This window comes from Myotis yumanensis, unplaced genomic scaffold, assembly GCF_028538775.1.
Source record: "Myotis yumanensis isolate MYYU_CA2020_CCGP unplaced genomic scaffold, mMyoYum1.0.hap1 SCAF_9, whole genome shotgun sequence".
NCBI lineage: Eukaryota > Metazoa > Chordata > Mammalia > Chiroptera > Vespertilionidae > Myotis > Myotis yumanensis.
In genome coordinates, this window is record NW_027223760.1 from 17,678,905 (window position 1) to 17,696,067 (window position 17,163).

The window sequence follows — 17,163 nt, forward strand, 5'->3', positions numbered from 1 at the left end:
CGGGGGGCAGAGTCGGGTCCGGGGCCGGCCAGGACTGGGCCTGACTCGGCCGGCACTGTGGAACTGCTGTACCAGCAAGCGCACAAACATGCCCACTGGTCCCAGTCTCTTGTGGGGTGCTGGGGGACAGCAGACAGGCAGTCTGTGCACTTGGTGGAGGGCAGGAGTGCTGGATGTTCAACCACCAGGAACGCCTGGAGATTTTGTCTAGTGGGGAGCCGCCGGCAGGGGACAGAGGGCCAAACTTCCTGTTTCCCCGGTAAGGCTGGGATGGCCCCGGTGAGGTCGGGATGGCCCCGGTGAGGTTGAAACAGTCCCTGTGTGGTAGGGACGACCCCGGTCAGGTCGAAACGGCCCCGGTGTGGTAGGGACGACCCCGGTGAGGTTGAAACAGCCCCCGTGAGGTAGGGACGACCCTGGTCAGGTCGAAACGGCCCCGGTGTGGTAGGGACAACCCCGGTCAGGTTGAAACGGCCCCCATGAGGTAGGGACGACCCCGGTGAGGTTGAAACGGCCCCCGTGAGGTAGGGACGACCCCAGTCAGGTCGAAACGGCCCCGGTGTGGTAGGGACGACCCCGGTGAGGTTGAAACGGCCCCCGTGAGGTAGGGACGACCCCAGTCAGGTCGAAACGGCCCCGGTGTGGTAGGGACGACCCCGGTGAGGTTGAAACGGCCCCCGTGAGGTAGGGACGACCCCAGTCAGGTCGAAACGGCCCCGGTGTGGTAGGGACAACCCCGGTCAGGTTGAAACAGCCCCGGTGTGGTAGGGACAACCCCAGTCAGGTTGAAACGGCCCCGGTGTGGTAGGGACGACCCCAGTGAGGTTGAAACAGCCCCCGTGAGGTAGGGACGACCCTGGTCAGGTCGAAACGGCCCCGGTGTGGTAGGGACAACCCCAGTGAGGTTGAAACAGCCCCCGTGAGGTAGGGACGACCCTGGTCAGGTCGAAACGGCCCCCGTGAGGTAGGGACGACCCCGGTGAGGTTGAAACGGCCCCCGTGAGGTAGGGACGACCCCGGTCAGGTCGAAACGGCCCCGGTGTGGTAGGGACAACCCCGGTCAGGTTGAAACGGCCCCCGTGTGGTAGGGACGGCCCCGGTGAGGTTGAAACGGCCCCCGTGAGGCTCAGATGGCCCTGGTGAGGTTGAGACTACTCCAGTGAGGTTGGGACAAATAAAGGGGACCAGTATGGACTGATGAACAGGGGTAGATACAGAAGCAGAGCAACATTGAACAGAATGTTAAACTACAGTGGGAAGCCTGGGGAGGGTTGCGGGGGGGGGATTAAGAGACCAACTGAAGGACTTATATGCGTGCAGATAAGATTAACCAATGGACACAAGACACGGGGCGGGGGGGGGGGGGGGCGGGGGGGTAGGGGCCGGGGGAATGTCAAGGGGGGGAAAAAAGGAGACATATGTAATACTCTTTGTAATACTTTAAGAAATAAAAATTATTAAAATAAAAAAAAAAGAATTAAGACTGAAGGCATTAAAAGTTATTTCCTAAAAAAAAAAACAAAACAAAACAAAACAAAACAAAACAAAAAACCAAAAAAAAACAAACAAAAAAAAATAAATAAAAAACATTCTACAAAATTAGTTCAAACTCTTCAAAAATTTCATCATCATGACAAAAAAAAAAAAAAGAGATGTGACCCTGACTGTAATCTGGATGAGAGGGAATCTAGCTTTTCTAGACATGTTGGGATAATTAGAGAACTCTGAATGTTGACTAGCACATATTATTGAATAAATATTAAATTTCCTAGGTGTGATAAAGGAATTGAAGTGTAAGAAAATACTTGTTTCTTAGAATATATATGGTAAAGTGTTTTAAAAATATTTTAATAACATTTAATTTTAAATCCTTATTCTTATAAATCTTTTTAAAACCAACCTTTGCATTCTGAAATAATTTTTTACAGAAAAGCTGCAAAGATGGTATTGAAAGTTCTGATATACCTGTGACAATTCCCCCATAATTAACAGCATACACCATCGTACATTTGCTTTTTGTTTTGTTTTTTTTACACATATGTTTATTATTTCCATTCTTTGTTGTTGTTGTTAATCCTCACCCGAGCACATTTTTCCATTGATTTTTTGAGAGAGTAGAAGGGACGGAGAAAGACACATTGACATGAGACAGACACATCAATAAGTTGCCTCCCACACAAGCCCCAACCAGGGCTGGGGATCAAGCTTGCAACTGATATATGTGCTCTTGATGGAATCTGATCTATGACCCTTCAGTCTGCAGGCCCATGCTCTAACCACTAAGCAACCTGGTTAGGGTGAGATAAAAGAGAAAAAATACATGTAAGAGAGTTCCGTAATTAGTCTAACCGTAATAAACATAAAGAGCAGATTACTTCAAACACAAAGATGATGCCTTTAACCCATGGACAGAAATGTTTGAATGAGAATTACCTTTTACCACGAAGTACAAGTTGGCCTGTAGAGGACTTGTGTGAGAAGAATGACTCGAGTCAGTGACTATGATCTTACAGGTACCCCTTACATACCCAAAGCCTATCACAACACTACGTTATCAACAATTACGTTTAATACATTAGAGCTGCAAGATGGGCTCCTGGAGAATGACTCTGAATGAAAAGAAGTTAAAATTGTATGACCTTGAACACACAGAGCTGGTCACAACTCACCCTTCCCAGTTCTTTGTCTTCAAGGGCCAGGACACCAGTGCTTTCTGTGAAGAGCTTCACTTTGACCACGGGCCTGGGATGGGTGGTGGTGAAATCTCCTTGAGTTCCCCATCTGCAAAGAAGAAAAACAATTCCCTTTGAAATGCAGCATTATTTTTCCCCCAGATAAATGTGCCTCCTCAGAAGACATATTAAGCGATACAAATCTTTGGTGGCTCAATGAGATTTTTATCTTTGCTTCTGTGTCTGACAGATGGCTCAATCAAGAAGGAAAATAACAATAAGCTTCACAGCTTGTAATAATTATTCAGCCATTCCGAAAATTAGTAAACTACAATACAAAACTGGTGTGCGATAAGAATTTAGCTTAAGGTAAAGCAGAGCAGATGCAGCTATTAAAATCTATTCTTTGGTTAATTCAAATATAAATACAACACAATTATTTATGTACTAGAGGCCTGGTGCACGAAATTCGTGCACTTTGGGGGGGTCCCCCAGCCTGGCCTGTGCCCTCTCACAGTGCGGGAGTCCCACAATCAATCGTCCCAAAGATGTAGGCCCTGCCCACCCACCTGGGACTCCTTGATGGATTGCCCCAAAGAGGTAGGCCAGAGCCGGGGGTCCCACCTCTGCACTGCATGGAGCCGCAAAACCTCTGGCCTCACCACCCGGAGCCGTGGGACCCACCTCCACACCACACGCAGCATCAAGCCCTTGCCCACCCATGCACACCTCACCGCGCATGCAGCCTCCTGGTGATCACTCGTTACAGCATGAGGTGTCACGACCACATAGGCTGCTATTCTATAGGATGGCCGGGGGAAAATACTAAGGGTTTGTTCAGGTAAGAGGCTGTTTCCCAGAAAAGTGTTTTTGCATACTGAGGATTTTACCCCATCTCTTCTTGAAAAGTCTTTACTAGATATTTTATTTATATTTTAAAAAGTGAAGTTAATTATCTCAAGCCTATTACTTTACCTGATATTTTTAAAGCTCTGGTCAAAGAGAAAGAAATAAGCATCACAAAAATGAGTGTTTTTCTGTGAATTTCCCAGTACAGTTTCCTAAGATTGGGATACTAGTAAGTCTGCCAACAGCTGGCTTTTCAAATCATCATCATAAAAAAAACATGTTTTCTTGGCTTATCTTTTAATTAATGGCATTTCATCTTTACCACACACCAATTCATTCTAGCATATTTACCCATTTAACTGGCACATAGCTGATATTAAAAAATCTTATCAATAACTCTCAGAGATCACAGATAGGCATGAGATTCAGTACAGCATGAAGAAAATGCCATTGAGAAAAAATATACATAAGAGAAAGAAAAAGTGAGATTTAATGAAGTCAAACTTTCTGTTAAAATAAGACACCTAATAAAAGTATCAATTGTGTTGTTTATATGGTTTAAAAAAACAAACAATTTAGCATTTTTATGGAACTATCTAAATTTATTTTATAAACCTTATTCAGAAAGCTAGAGAAACTCAGAAAAATGAGAAGTATAATAAAACTTTAACAAATAATGGCGATTACTTCCTCTCCAATTAAGTTATATCACAATATGTGTACAGTAAACCCGAGGCCATTTCAACCACTGAAGAAACTAGCATCCAGATACAGTTTGATGTTTTTAAACTAGCATCAGATGCCAGAGGAAAGAGAGATTCAATTAGGTTGGGAAAGCAGCTTAATTTCTACTTTAGACTTCTAGAAAGGAGTTAGCAAAGATTCTTTTGCCGTTTCATAGAATTAAGATGGTCTGAGAAAAGTAGAGCTAAACAGGAGTAAAAATAAATTTCTCCATTAGTGTGTAGAATCTGAAGCCTTGAATATAGCCAGGCAATCTGGATGAGACTCGAGTAGATCCCAATGGCATATTCTTCTTGCTTTGGTATCACGTGGTGGAAAAAAAAAAATATATATATATATATATATAATTCCCCTCCCCCCCCCAATAAAATGTGTGTGTGTGTGTGCGCGCGCATCTTCCCGTGAGTACTTGAGGGGGAATATGTATTCTCCATTGTGAGTACAATGTTGTATGTATGGCCGGCCATAAGATCAGGCTTGTTAACTCTGCTGTTTATATCTCTACTTTATTCTTACTCATTTTTGGTATCCTTTATATAGCAAGGTAGAACTATTACAATCTTCCATCAAGAGAGATTTTGTTAATTTCCCTTTATATTTTTTCAACTTTTGTTGTCTATTTGGTGATGTAAAAATGTTCAATAGCAACCATGTTCTTTGCATGTGAACTGTTTCCCTTTTCCAATCCCAGGGCTATAGTTATTTTTCAATAACTGGACCTGTGTAAAATTAAAGAACTAACATTATGCTAGGAAGGGTGAAATTAGAGTCATATGTCAGAGTTACAGACCAGCTTAGAGAAGTCACACAAATAACCTAATCAACACATTGCAAATATGGACAGTAATTTATTAGAAAACAGAGAGTTGGCTAAAATTTGCAGGAAGTCATCAGTCATGTCGAACCTGGAAGGGAATCCAGGGTATCCATTCCGCAAACCAATATGCCAATGAAAGCAGGAAACAGGTGCGTATCACAGGACCCAGCAGGTACTCTATAACAGTCTTACCTACAAGGTCTGGAACCAATGAGTCAAGAGCATGCAATACTAATGGCCAGCTCCTGTGGGGAAGGCCTCAGTCACGTGCTTTCAGATGGGGAGGCGTTAGGTACAAGGTACTGGCAGATCTTCGCTAAACAGACTAAGTTTTTACTGACATTTGACAAAAATGTGCAGTTTTAAAGGGGCACATAAATATAAATATAGTGGCAATTAATAGTCTTTGTAAACATTCCAGGCTACAAACTTAAACTGACACCACATTGACAGTTTCTCCTATGAAAAATAAAAGTTAAAATGTATAGCTATAAAATGCTTGTGAATTCTATAATGAATGAGTTAAAAAGCCAAAGCCCTTCTCCCCCCAACCCCCCAGAAAGGTAAGAAGATAACATGTCTATCTTCAGTATCCGCCACCATCTTTCCTTGTTTTCTACTTAATTGACATGTTTAAACACTTTAAGGAATTCATAGCAGCAATTATCTTCCTACTCTTTCCTCTGTATTATGTGATAAAAGAATACATTACCCTTGCTGTCAATTTTCTTTGACTCAAAATACAGTGCCTTTCTCTAGTTCTATTTATGTATTATTTATGAGGGTTCAGACTTCCACTCTAAATCTTCAGATGAATAAAATATCTACAAAGTACCTTGATGAGGACAGCAGGACTTCCTGGCTATGACAACACAGGGTAGTTCATATGCCAACGGAAACAACTGATGCGAATTATGTGTTGGATTACATAAAGGATACTGGACATTTGTGTCAGGAGCCAAAATGTATGTGCATGTCTACTGATCCAGTAAGATCGTATCTGGGAATGTGTCCTAACAAAATAATCCTGAGTATTGAAAAGACTGTAAGGTAAGCAGGAACATATTCACTGTAGCATTGTGTATAACAGCAAAAGCAAGCAACTAATAGTAAGGGAATGATTATGTAAATTATGTGGCATACAATGGAATATTTTGCTGCTACTTATAATGATGGCTGTAAAGGTGATGTGAAACCATATGTGATGTAACATGAAAAAAAAAACCAATAAAGAGGGCACAAAGCTGCATGTGGACCTTTTATTCTTTCAAAAAAAAGCTATTAACCTCATTGTGGGCCAGTCATCACTATTCTAGAGCCAGCAACCACAGTCTCTATCGTCTTGGAACGTATATTCTAATACAAGATTAGAGATGATAATTTCATTATTATACACAGTAACATATACCTCCCACCCTGGCCTTGCATTCTATTTTGTTCCTATTAGCAGTTTATTTTCTCTCATCATTGCTCCTTCCCCCACATTACACATCATAAACAGGCTTGTTTCCCTCATTCTTAACAGCTGGATACTTCCCAGGTCTCTCAGAATATCTAGAGAACTAGGTTTATATCGCAACCTGAAAGGATTTTCAAAAATTCCTAGCATATTTGTTTGAAAATATGTTGAAAAGCATGCACAGTAAAAAAGTTATGTCAAAAAACATTCAAATCCCTTCTCAAAATTCTTCTTGTGAACATATAATGTATCCATGACTACAGAAGCGAAAACAGAAAAAAAAAAAAAAACATGCTCAACCTACATTCCTTATCTGTGACCAGCTCTGGAAATTAAATAAGACATACATTATTTCATCCATCTCTATATCCTTTTATCCACCCAACTGTGTGACCAGCACTGGGAAAGGATGGGTATTTTAAAAAATCAAGATGACGGGTCCTGCACTAAATGCGCCCAGACTGTGGGGAAGACAGTGATGTAAGTCCATAAATATACATAATAAGTCGAATACAGAATTGAAAAGGGTTCTAAATTGCAGTTCTTAATTACTTCTGAGATGGGGAACTTTTTCTTTACTAGTCATCTGCATTTCTCTTATGACTTGCCTTTTTATTACCATTGTCGATTTATCTATTAGTAGACTGCCTTTTAATCGGTGATTTAACAGAACTAGTTATAAGGAGAAGACATTTACTGTTTCTGATACATCTGGTAAATATATCACACCTGGTTATTTTCTAGTTAACTCTTGTTTATGGCTTTTGAAAATGCATAGTTTAAAAATGTTAGGTAGCACAGTTCTATCAACTTGACTTATAGTGTCTGATTTTGACATCCTCAAGAGTCTCTCCTTATCCAAAAATTATATTAACGGGTATTTCTTACACATTCCCATAGTTTAGATCTTCAAGTTTTATGAAAGTTAATAATGATATTAAATGGCAGTTTCATTTAATTTTCATCTATACCAATCTCATGTGGTTTAGAAGTCAAATGTATTTATAAGATTATCTTACAAACTTGGGTTTGGTTTTGAATTTTCTGTCCTAAAGATTTATCTCCTGAGTTGTGCTATACTGTTTGAATTATTATAGTGTTATTAGAACACAAAGGAAATAGTTATTTTATTTTGAACTTACTATATGCCTTTTTTTTAAAAAAACATATATTTTTATTGATTTCAGAGAAGGAGAGGGAGAAATAGAAACATCAATGATGAGAGAGAATCAATGATTGGCTGCCTCCTGCATGCCCACACTGAGGATTGAGTCTGCAACCTGGGCAGGTGCCCTGACTGGGAATTGAATCATGACCTCCTAGTTCATAGGTCAATGCTCAGTTGACTGGGCTGAACTTACTTATATTTCTATTCAAGAAAAAGTGAGATCTCTCTATTTATTAGAATCTGTTCTAACATTCCTTGGTTAGGTCTTAAACTTTTTTCTTCCTTTAGGTAGGTCCTACACATTCTGTGTTAAATTCATTTTATAGTATTTTATATTTGGGAATTCTAAGTAATGTATCCTTTATATTGTCTGACTATTGCTGGTATGCAAGAAAGTTATATGCTCTCTTCTTTTGTCATATGATAATTTTGCCTTATTTCCAATTTAGTAATTGCTTTTTAAATGATGCTTTCTTCACCAAATTACCATAATTCTATTACAAAGATGGAGTTATTAAAATAATCAAATAACAATGGCATATAGTTCCAAATACATCACTCACTTTTTAACAGAAAACATGATATAAGGAGATCTAACTATAGGGGCAGAAATAAAAGTCTTTGAAGAATTACACATAATACAAAAATTAAGAATAGAGCTATCATATGACCCAGAATTCCCTCTCCTAAGTATATACCTGAAAAACTCGAAAACATGTATTTGCAAAGATATATGCAGCCCTATGTTCACTGCAGCATTATTCACGGTGGCCAAAACATGGAAATAACCAAAGTGTCCCACTATTGAGGACTGGATAAAGACGTGGTCCATATACACAATGGAATACTACTCAGCCATAAAAAGGATGAATTACTACCATTTGCAACAACATGGATGGACCTTGAGAACATTATGCTAAGTGAAATAAGTCAGTCAGGAAAAGCTAAGAACCCTATGATTTCACTCATATGTGGAATATGAAACTGAAACTCATGGACACAAACAGCAGTGTGGTGGTTGCCAGGGGGAAGGGGGAGGGTAAAGGGGGCCTAATATAAGGTGACAAGAGAAGATTTGGCTTTGGTTGATGGGCACACAGTGCAATATACAGATCTTGTATTATAGAAACCCACACCTGAAACCTGTATGATCATATTAACCAATGTCACTCCAATAAATATAATTTAAAATTTTTAAATAAAAGAATTACATATAATTATTAAGATTTTTGATGCTGTAATTATTTTAACAAACAATCCAACTACAGATAAATTATTTTCATAATTTAGGCATTTTAAGGACTAACATGATAAAACATTCCCCCCAAATATGTGCCTCAATAAAAGCTTTGCTTCATAACTTAAATATCCAAAGCACCAGGTATTTAGTGGCACTGATTTAGATATTCTCTTGGGAAAGTAAAAAATCTTTCCAAGTTTTCTGCAATCGATTTCAAATAGGTCCAAGGTCTCTTTCTGCTGTCCTATAAAGGATTTGCCCAAGAAAATGAGTTGGATTCACCCAATTCAAGGTAAACAGTCAGAACTGTTTTCAGTTATCTTACATTACTCATGTTTGCTGACAAATTCGAAGGGCACACTTCACTAGCTCCTTAAGAGGGACTCCTTCTTGGGAACTGGCTGCCAGGGGACTTGACTGGCTGACTGAGGGCACAGGGCTGTGTCCCTGCTCATGCAGCTACCTTGATGCAGGTGAGTTTTAATATGTTTTAGTTACATAAAGAAAGCTGTACCCCTTCCCTGTCTCTGTTGGCCTGCTATCAGTCATTGTCCTGCTCATGATGGCCATGAATCCTCCACAACCATTCTGAAACAATTTGCATGTAAAACAGGTATATTCATAGGACTTGTAAGATATACCAAGTAACTACAAGACCTCACTATTATGCATATACAGGGCTATTAACTTTTTAATTGAATAACTTAAAATTGGGGATTAAATTTAAAAAGAATTACTAACAGCCTGATTATTATATAAAAGAAGATTAAAAATAAAACACTGAAAGCACTTTAAAAACAATGTTAACCACTGTAAAAATGTTTTTATTTACTTATTTATTTTAAATTTATCTTTATTGTTAAAAGTATTACAATGTCCCCCCCTTTTTTTCCCCACTGACCCCCTCCACCCTGCACCAGTTCCTCCCAGGCCTTCACCACACTACTGTCTGTGTCCATGGCCTATGCATATATGCATCTAAGTTCCCAGGTTAATCTCTCCCCACCCTCCCTACCCCCATTGCTATCATCAATAAAAAATATTTTTAAATATAGCATTTCTGATTAATATGAGCAATTAAGATAGTCGTAAGCTTTTTCTAAGTAGAAGACACTTTTGGAAGAGCAGCTTTTGATATCTGAAAAGTTCAAGATTTCTAAGTCATTTCCTAAGGCCAAGCACATAAAAATTTTATCCAATACTGACAGACTTAGGCCAAAGATGAAGGGAATGTTGAAGAAAACTACAATTTTCATGGGAATGTAGATGGCCGGTGACACATCATTTACTGTGGTCAAAACTACAAGAGGTGAAGGGACCTAACTGAAAAACTCAAATGTTTGATTCAATAGGATGCTGAAAATTCAGGTCTATGCTTTTACTGAAAGGCTGCAAATGAAGATACAGATTTGAGCGTTATTAACATAGAGACAGCAGGAGTAGCAGCAACAAGAATGAATGAGCTTATGAAGGGTGACCACTAAAACTCCATGACGGTAGAGAGTTGTATCTTCTAAGTCCAGCCTATATGTGTACTAATAAATACAGAGGAACAATATATGATATTATATAAAAGTATGTTATAGAACAATTTGAATATCCCATTAATTTAAAATAAATAATAAATATGCATTGTATACACACACACACAAGAATATATACTATACACATATATACTATACACATGTTTTATTTAATAATATATTCAATATATATATTTTTAAAAGTTTAAATCTCTTCTACAGATTATTAAAATTGAGGTTGAAGGATGTTTGTTCACACTAAAATCTTGAAAAAATAATTACGACAAATAGCCGTTATAATCAAAAGTTCAAATTTTAGCCCTGACAGGTTTGGCTCAGTGGGTAGAGCGTCGGCCTGCGGGCTGAAAGGTCCCTGGTTCGATTCCGGTCGGGGGCATGTACCTTGGTTGCGGGCACCTCCTTCAGTACGAGGTGTGCAGGAGGCAACTGATCGATGTTTCTCTCTCATCTATGTTTCTAACTCTCTGTTCCCTCTCCCTTCCTCTCTGTAAAAAATCAATAAAAAAAAAGGTTCAAATTTTAAAATTCATTACAATACAAAATCCAAGGTTTGCTAGAATTTCAAGATTTTACTGTGAACAAACATCCTTCAACCTCAATTTTAATAATCTGTAGAAGAGATTTAAACTTAAAAATATATATATTGAATATATTATTAAATAAAATTTCTATATATTTAATTAAATTAGTTTAATTTGGGTGATCAATAGTGTTTATGAAAATTGCCTTACTTGTTGCCATTATTACTGTTGACATAATTTAAAAGAATTTGAAATTTCAATTTCTGGTATATAAACTGAATCACAGAGGTTAATACACCGTAGGCAATATAGCTATAACAATGAGTTAAATTATGGCATGATTTTCTAGGTCATGAGGATAACATTTATCCAATCAATTACATTGTTATTTATGACATCAAAGTACATATTATACTTTATGCTTTCAACAAAACCAAAGGACTTACTCTACATAGTTACACAGGGTGGGGCAAAAGTAGGCTTACAATATGTTCATAGGTAAAATAAAAATTATAAATAATGCAAGAATAAACTCTGTCTCATGAAATCACAACTGTAACCCCATCTATAATAATAAAAGCGTAATATGCAAATCTACCGAACGGCCAAACAGCGGAACAACTGTCAGGACAATCACGCTATGACACCCACTGGTGCCAGGCCAGCCAAGGTGGGTGCGATGCAACTGGTCAGGTGCCAGGCCATCACCCCATGATTGTCCCACAGAGGGAGGTTTAGACCACCGGCCAGCAGGCGATCATTCTGGGGGGGCTCCATGATTGCCCCAAAGAGGGAGGCCCAGGCCATCGACCAACAGGCTGCGGTGGGTGGGCAGTGGGTGGGCAGGGCCTAACTCTTTGGGGCAATCAATCACCCCACAGAGGGAGGCCCAGGCTACCTGGCTGGTAGCACTGCAGTGGGTGAGCATGGCCTCCCTCTGCAGGGCGATTGATTGCAGGGCTCCCGAACTATGAGAGGGCGCAGGCTGGGCTAAGGGATCCCTGCCCCGCCCCCCCCCCCCCCCCCCCCCCGCCAAGAGCATGAATTTCGTGCACCAGGCCTCTAGTGTGTGTGTGTGTGTGTGTGTGTGTGTGTGTGTAATCTCAAAGATAACAACCTTAATAAAATTAAGGACATAGCATTTTCATATAAAGATGTGTGAGGAAAAACACATCAAACTGATTTTTTTTTAAAAAAAGGGAAGAAAAAAAATAAAAACAGTATCTGAGCCTTTGCCTACAATACAGTACAGTAGTGGTAAGACAGGGCTAACAAGTTCAGCCCTAGAGACAGTTTCAAGTCTCAAATACCAATTCTAAGATGCAAAGGAACGCTGGGCAAGCAACTTTATCATAGCTCAATACTTTCCTCAAGGAACTGTTGAGGCACAAGTGAAAACGATTCATGTTAACACCCTTATAGCCCAGCACCTATCATCCAGAAAGTGCATACAGAAGGCTAACTACTCCTATTAGTACCCAAGAAGTATTACTTTAGCTTTACTATCTAAGCCAGTTGTTCTCAACCTTCTGGCCCTTTAAATACAGTTCCTCATGTTGTGACCCAACCATAAAATTATTTTCGTTGCTACTTCATAACTGTAATGTTGCTACTGTTATGAATCGTAATGTAAATATCTGATATGCAGGATGGTCTTAGGCGACCCCTGTGAAAGGGTCGTTTGACCGCCAAAGGGGTCGCGACCCACAGTTGAGAACCACTGATAAGCAAAAAGAATACCTCCCTGAAAAAATGAGTTATGAACATTAAAGTTTTAATGTTTCATAAAATGGTGACATTATAATCTAGACAGTATTAGAAACTACAACAACAGACATCAACTAATAGCAAAACACGACAAAGGAGAAGAAAAGAGAGAATGGAAGACAAAGAGGAGGGAGGGAAGGACCGAGAGGAAGCAGAGAGACAGAGAGAGAGGACATGGAGGGGGAAAGAAGGGAGGATTAGTAAAAGACCAAACTAGGATAGGGCAAGACAGTCCTAAGCTTAGCATTACTCTGAATGTCAAATGCATTTTTGCATGCTATCTTTAACTTTCCTTTAAAAATAATTTAAAGCCCCAAATGCTGACATGATACATTTTTAATAGAAAAACTAGAAAATATCCTTTAAAGTAACGAAGTTCTGTCGCCCTAAACTTTGAGGAATACCTTTCAAAAACACCACATTAAACTTTTCATTACAAAGTGAAGACAATACAAAGTCATCTGTTTCTTCAAACATGACAAAGAAAGAAGAAATCCCGGTATGATATCTTGCACTTTAAGGCAGAAAAATATTTGCAGGTGGGTAAGGATCACTTTCGTCATAAGAGAAAAATCCCATGGGCTACACCTTCATGCTCTCCCTTGTCATCTCTCGAATGTTATCCTTTCCCTTGGAAAAGACAGATCCCATTTTGTTTCTCTAAACCTCAAGAGCAACAGGATAAAATTATCCTCTGAAGTCTGTATTCCATTTGTAAAGTATTCATGCTATTAAACTTCCATATCCAGAGTACAGAGATCATATTATACTGGTAATGTTTTCTTCTGGGAAAGTGTAGCAAGCATGTTAGCACAAAATCAGGTTTCAGAAAAGACAGAAGATAAAATCTCTTGCAAGCATTTTGCTTTCTTTCCCTTACAGCAAGATAGTTCAAAGACACTCGCTGGAAGCATCTAATTTTAAAGAGAACCATTTGTCACATTACAATTCTACTTGAACAAGACAGTACAAAAAATGTGTAACTTTTCATAACACGAAAACCAAGACTTTTAAGAACTTAAATATAGGAAGACAGGATAAGTAATTGCTATATAAGATGACTTAATGTAACTAAAATGCATAAAGTTTGTATAACACACAAATTCCTAGAAAGAGGTTTAAATAATAAAATGCAATAGTGCATAAATGAGCACAATTATACTGCATAAACCAACAATTAAAGTCATCCATAGAAATATATCAATAGATGTTCATACTGTTATCAGACCTTCAACTTTGAGGGTTATGTGAGTACATTAGCCTGGTTTGTTCCTGTTTTATGACCTAAAGGTACATGTGTTGTATAAGCTGGAAAATAAAACTTTAAAATATAGGGATTCAAATGATTAGGTTATAATGGTCACTAGTCAGCACAGCATACTGTCATTAGTGCGTCGGGGTGTCCATCAGGTACTACCACATACTTGCTTTTCCTGATCTTCCAACAGCTGATCTCTAATTTGACAGAACTTAAAGTGGGTTAATGTTCTTTGGGGCCAGACATATGAGTGTGAAAATGTTTTGCTTCTTAATTTGAAGGCCCTAGAATTGCCAAAGTACGATAATGTCAGAGCATCCTATTCTTTTATTTTTTTTAATCGATTTCAGAGAGAAAAGGGGAAAGGGAGAGAGAGAAACATCAATGATGAGAGAGAATCATCAATGGGTTGCCTCCTGCATGCCCCACACTGAGGATTGAGCCCACAACCCGGGCACATACCCTGACCAGGAATCAAACTGTGGCCTCCTGGTTCATAAACCTACTGAGCCACGACTGTTGGGCCAGGGCTTCCTACTCTTAATGGCTTACAATAAATAATAATAATAATAATAATAATAATAATTTAAAAAAGCAAATGTTCCTCAGCTGTTTCCTGCTGCTCAGAAGGAGAAAGCCTCCAGGTCCTGTCTCAGAGCAGCTGAATCGCCCACACAGGCTTCTTTCATTTCTCCTATGAGTTGTTCCCCTGGGGCCTCCTGCAGATAAAACATTTTATTTCCTTTCCTAAATGATAGTTTTTTTGAGACAAAATAAAAAAGGCTTTAAAACTGCACAAAGAAGTTAGTTTGGCACAAGAAAAGTTCCTGAATCACACAAATATCCCCGATTCCAGAAAGGGTTGACTTGCATGAGATGCTTCCTGAGGAGGCTGAGAAGACGGCCAGAGCAGCACACCTTCAACGGGGCACGACGCATGGCGCCGAGACCAGCAGATGATGCTCAAGTGCACAAAGCACGGTGGGGGCCCGAAACCCGCCCCAGGGGCAGCTCTCGGAGTAACTGCCTAGTGGTGACACTGTCCCAGCAGCCTCAGGAGGAAGCTGTCAAAGTGAGGTCTGGTAACCTTCACAGGCTAAACAGTGACCACTGCACTAGCTGCTTCCTGGTCCTAGGAGACCCTCCCCATGTTACCCAGGAACAGAAATCCTCACTTGAGAATTGCTGATGGCCAGCAACTACATAAATGTGAGATGCCTTGGAACACAAGTGCAACACAGACATGTTTTTTAAAATTAAGCACACTTAAATTCATTTATTGGAAAAAAAATTTTGATGCTCATGAGAGAATGGAGACCCTTGCCAAGGTTTGAAAGGAGTGGAAATCGTAGCTGTGACCTGTGTTTCTCCAACACTAACCTAGCTGGCCCTTGAGGAACAATTAAATAATGACACTTTCAATAATTCTTGTCCTCACTTGTGCAATCTTTAGAATGATATTTAATAAGCACCTGGAATGTGCCCACCATGAGGATGAATGTTGAAAATACGAAGATGAAGGAAAAATGACTCTGGCCTCCAGAAATTCAGGCTTATGGGAAAGGGACAAATTTGAATTACAAACAAACACAGCACTGAGAAAAGCTATCTAGGGGCCTTCATTTGAAGATCCAAGTCTACTACATGACATTTCTACGTTTATTATTAGTCTTAGCAATTACAGCCACGTCCCTCACGGCAGCCACCACTGTGCTCCCGACATAACAGGCACACATACAGATCCAAGAGAGAAGAGTGTGTGGAGAAAGAATATGGACTATGGACTGTGGAGTCTAAGAAGACCACCGGGTTTGAATACTCGTTTCTCCACTCAGTAACTGGGCTAACTTGGTTCAACCTTTTGAAGATCCATTTTCTTATCTAGACTATAGGCACGTTAGTAAGTCTTGTCTGACATAAGTAGTAGGAGTACATGAAATCCATAAGAAAATAACTATCACAGTGTCTGGGAAATCAGAAGGCATGCAAATGAATGGTTCTCACTTCAGCACCCAATTTTCATGATTTCAGGACATAAATGACCGACTCCTGAACGTTTTCCCACATGAGCTTCTATGAAGGGAAAGGGGCCATGTGGGCGGTCTTACATTCTCTTTTCTGTGGAAAGCAGCACCATATATATCATATATGATAGATGATGGGTTTTATCCATATTTCTAGTTGGTAATACAGCTTTTCTTTATAGTTCTTTGACTTTTGGGAGTCCGTCAGCCCTGAATTAGCTCCAGAAAACATTATTAAATCGTTATAGGTTCTGTTTGGAAAGAATTCTGCAACAACAAAAATATAATTTATTATAGTACTTTGTAGTGTACCAAGCTGGTGCTTATCTTGGTTAGTCTAAGAACTTGGTAGTGGAGGTGGAGTATTAGTTGCCGAGACGTTGGTGGGAAGTCCAGTCTAGAGATGAGTTTAGCTGTCTTAAGAGTCAAGCCTCTACCTGGCATCATTCCCCCCGCTCCCATTGTATTTCGTACCTGCAGAGGGAGTCTATCAGTACGTTTGCTTTGTTTTCTTTCCCCCCCTCTTCATTCACTCTGTCCTTGAACTACCATGGTTACCAGTAAACTTGTATTTGTAAAATAATCTACACTAATAAAAGAGAAACATGGTAATTAGCGTACGACCGCTACCCTTCCCATTGGCTAATCAGCATATCCTTATGCAAATTAACTGTCAGCCAAGATGGCGGCCGGCAGCCAGGCAGCTGGAAGCGAACATGAGGCTTGCTTGCTCCAGGGACTGCAGACTCCAATGTTCCCCGCCTCACTTGCCGGCCTCTCAGCTGCAACTCTAAGCAACTATGTACTATGTTGCAAATATAGAAGCTAAACAAAACCCCAGAAACCGGCTTTCAGTCAGCCCCGGACCGCAACATTGTATCGATGTTTTCAGCAGCGAGGCCTCAGAGCTAAAGCTGGCCCAGAATAAAAAAAAAAAAAAGAAAGAAAACAAGGAGCGGTTGGGAGCTTTTAGTCACCTGCCAGCCGGAAAACAGCCCTCAGCCCCTCAGCCAGCCTGGCCAGGCATCCCAGTGGGGACACCCACCCTGATCCAGGACACCCTTCAGGGCAAACCAGCCAGCCCCTACCCATGCACCAGG

General features: G+C 39.9%; 1 protein-coding gene across 9 annotated transcripts in view; it reads right to left on the reverse strand.

Annotated features, from left to right (window-relative positions):
* CADPS2 (calcium dependent secretion activator 2) overlaps positions 1–17,163 on the reverse strand; it is a 497,767-nt gene that overhangs the window by 243,037 nt on the left and 237,567 nt on the right. For all 9 annotated transcript variants that reach the window (XM_070423807.1, XM_070423806.1, XM_070423804.1 and 6 more), the window contains exon 7: positions 2,670–2,781. In XM_070423807.1, the coding sequence (XP_070279908.1) occupies positions 2,670–2,781 (112 nt within the window). The remainder of the gene's footprint in view (positions 1–2,669; positions 2,782–17,163) is intronic.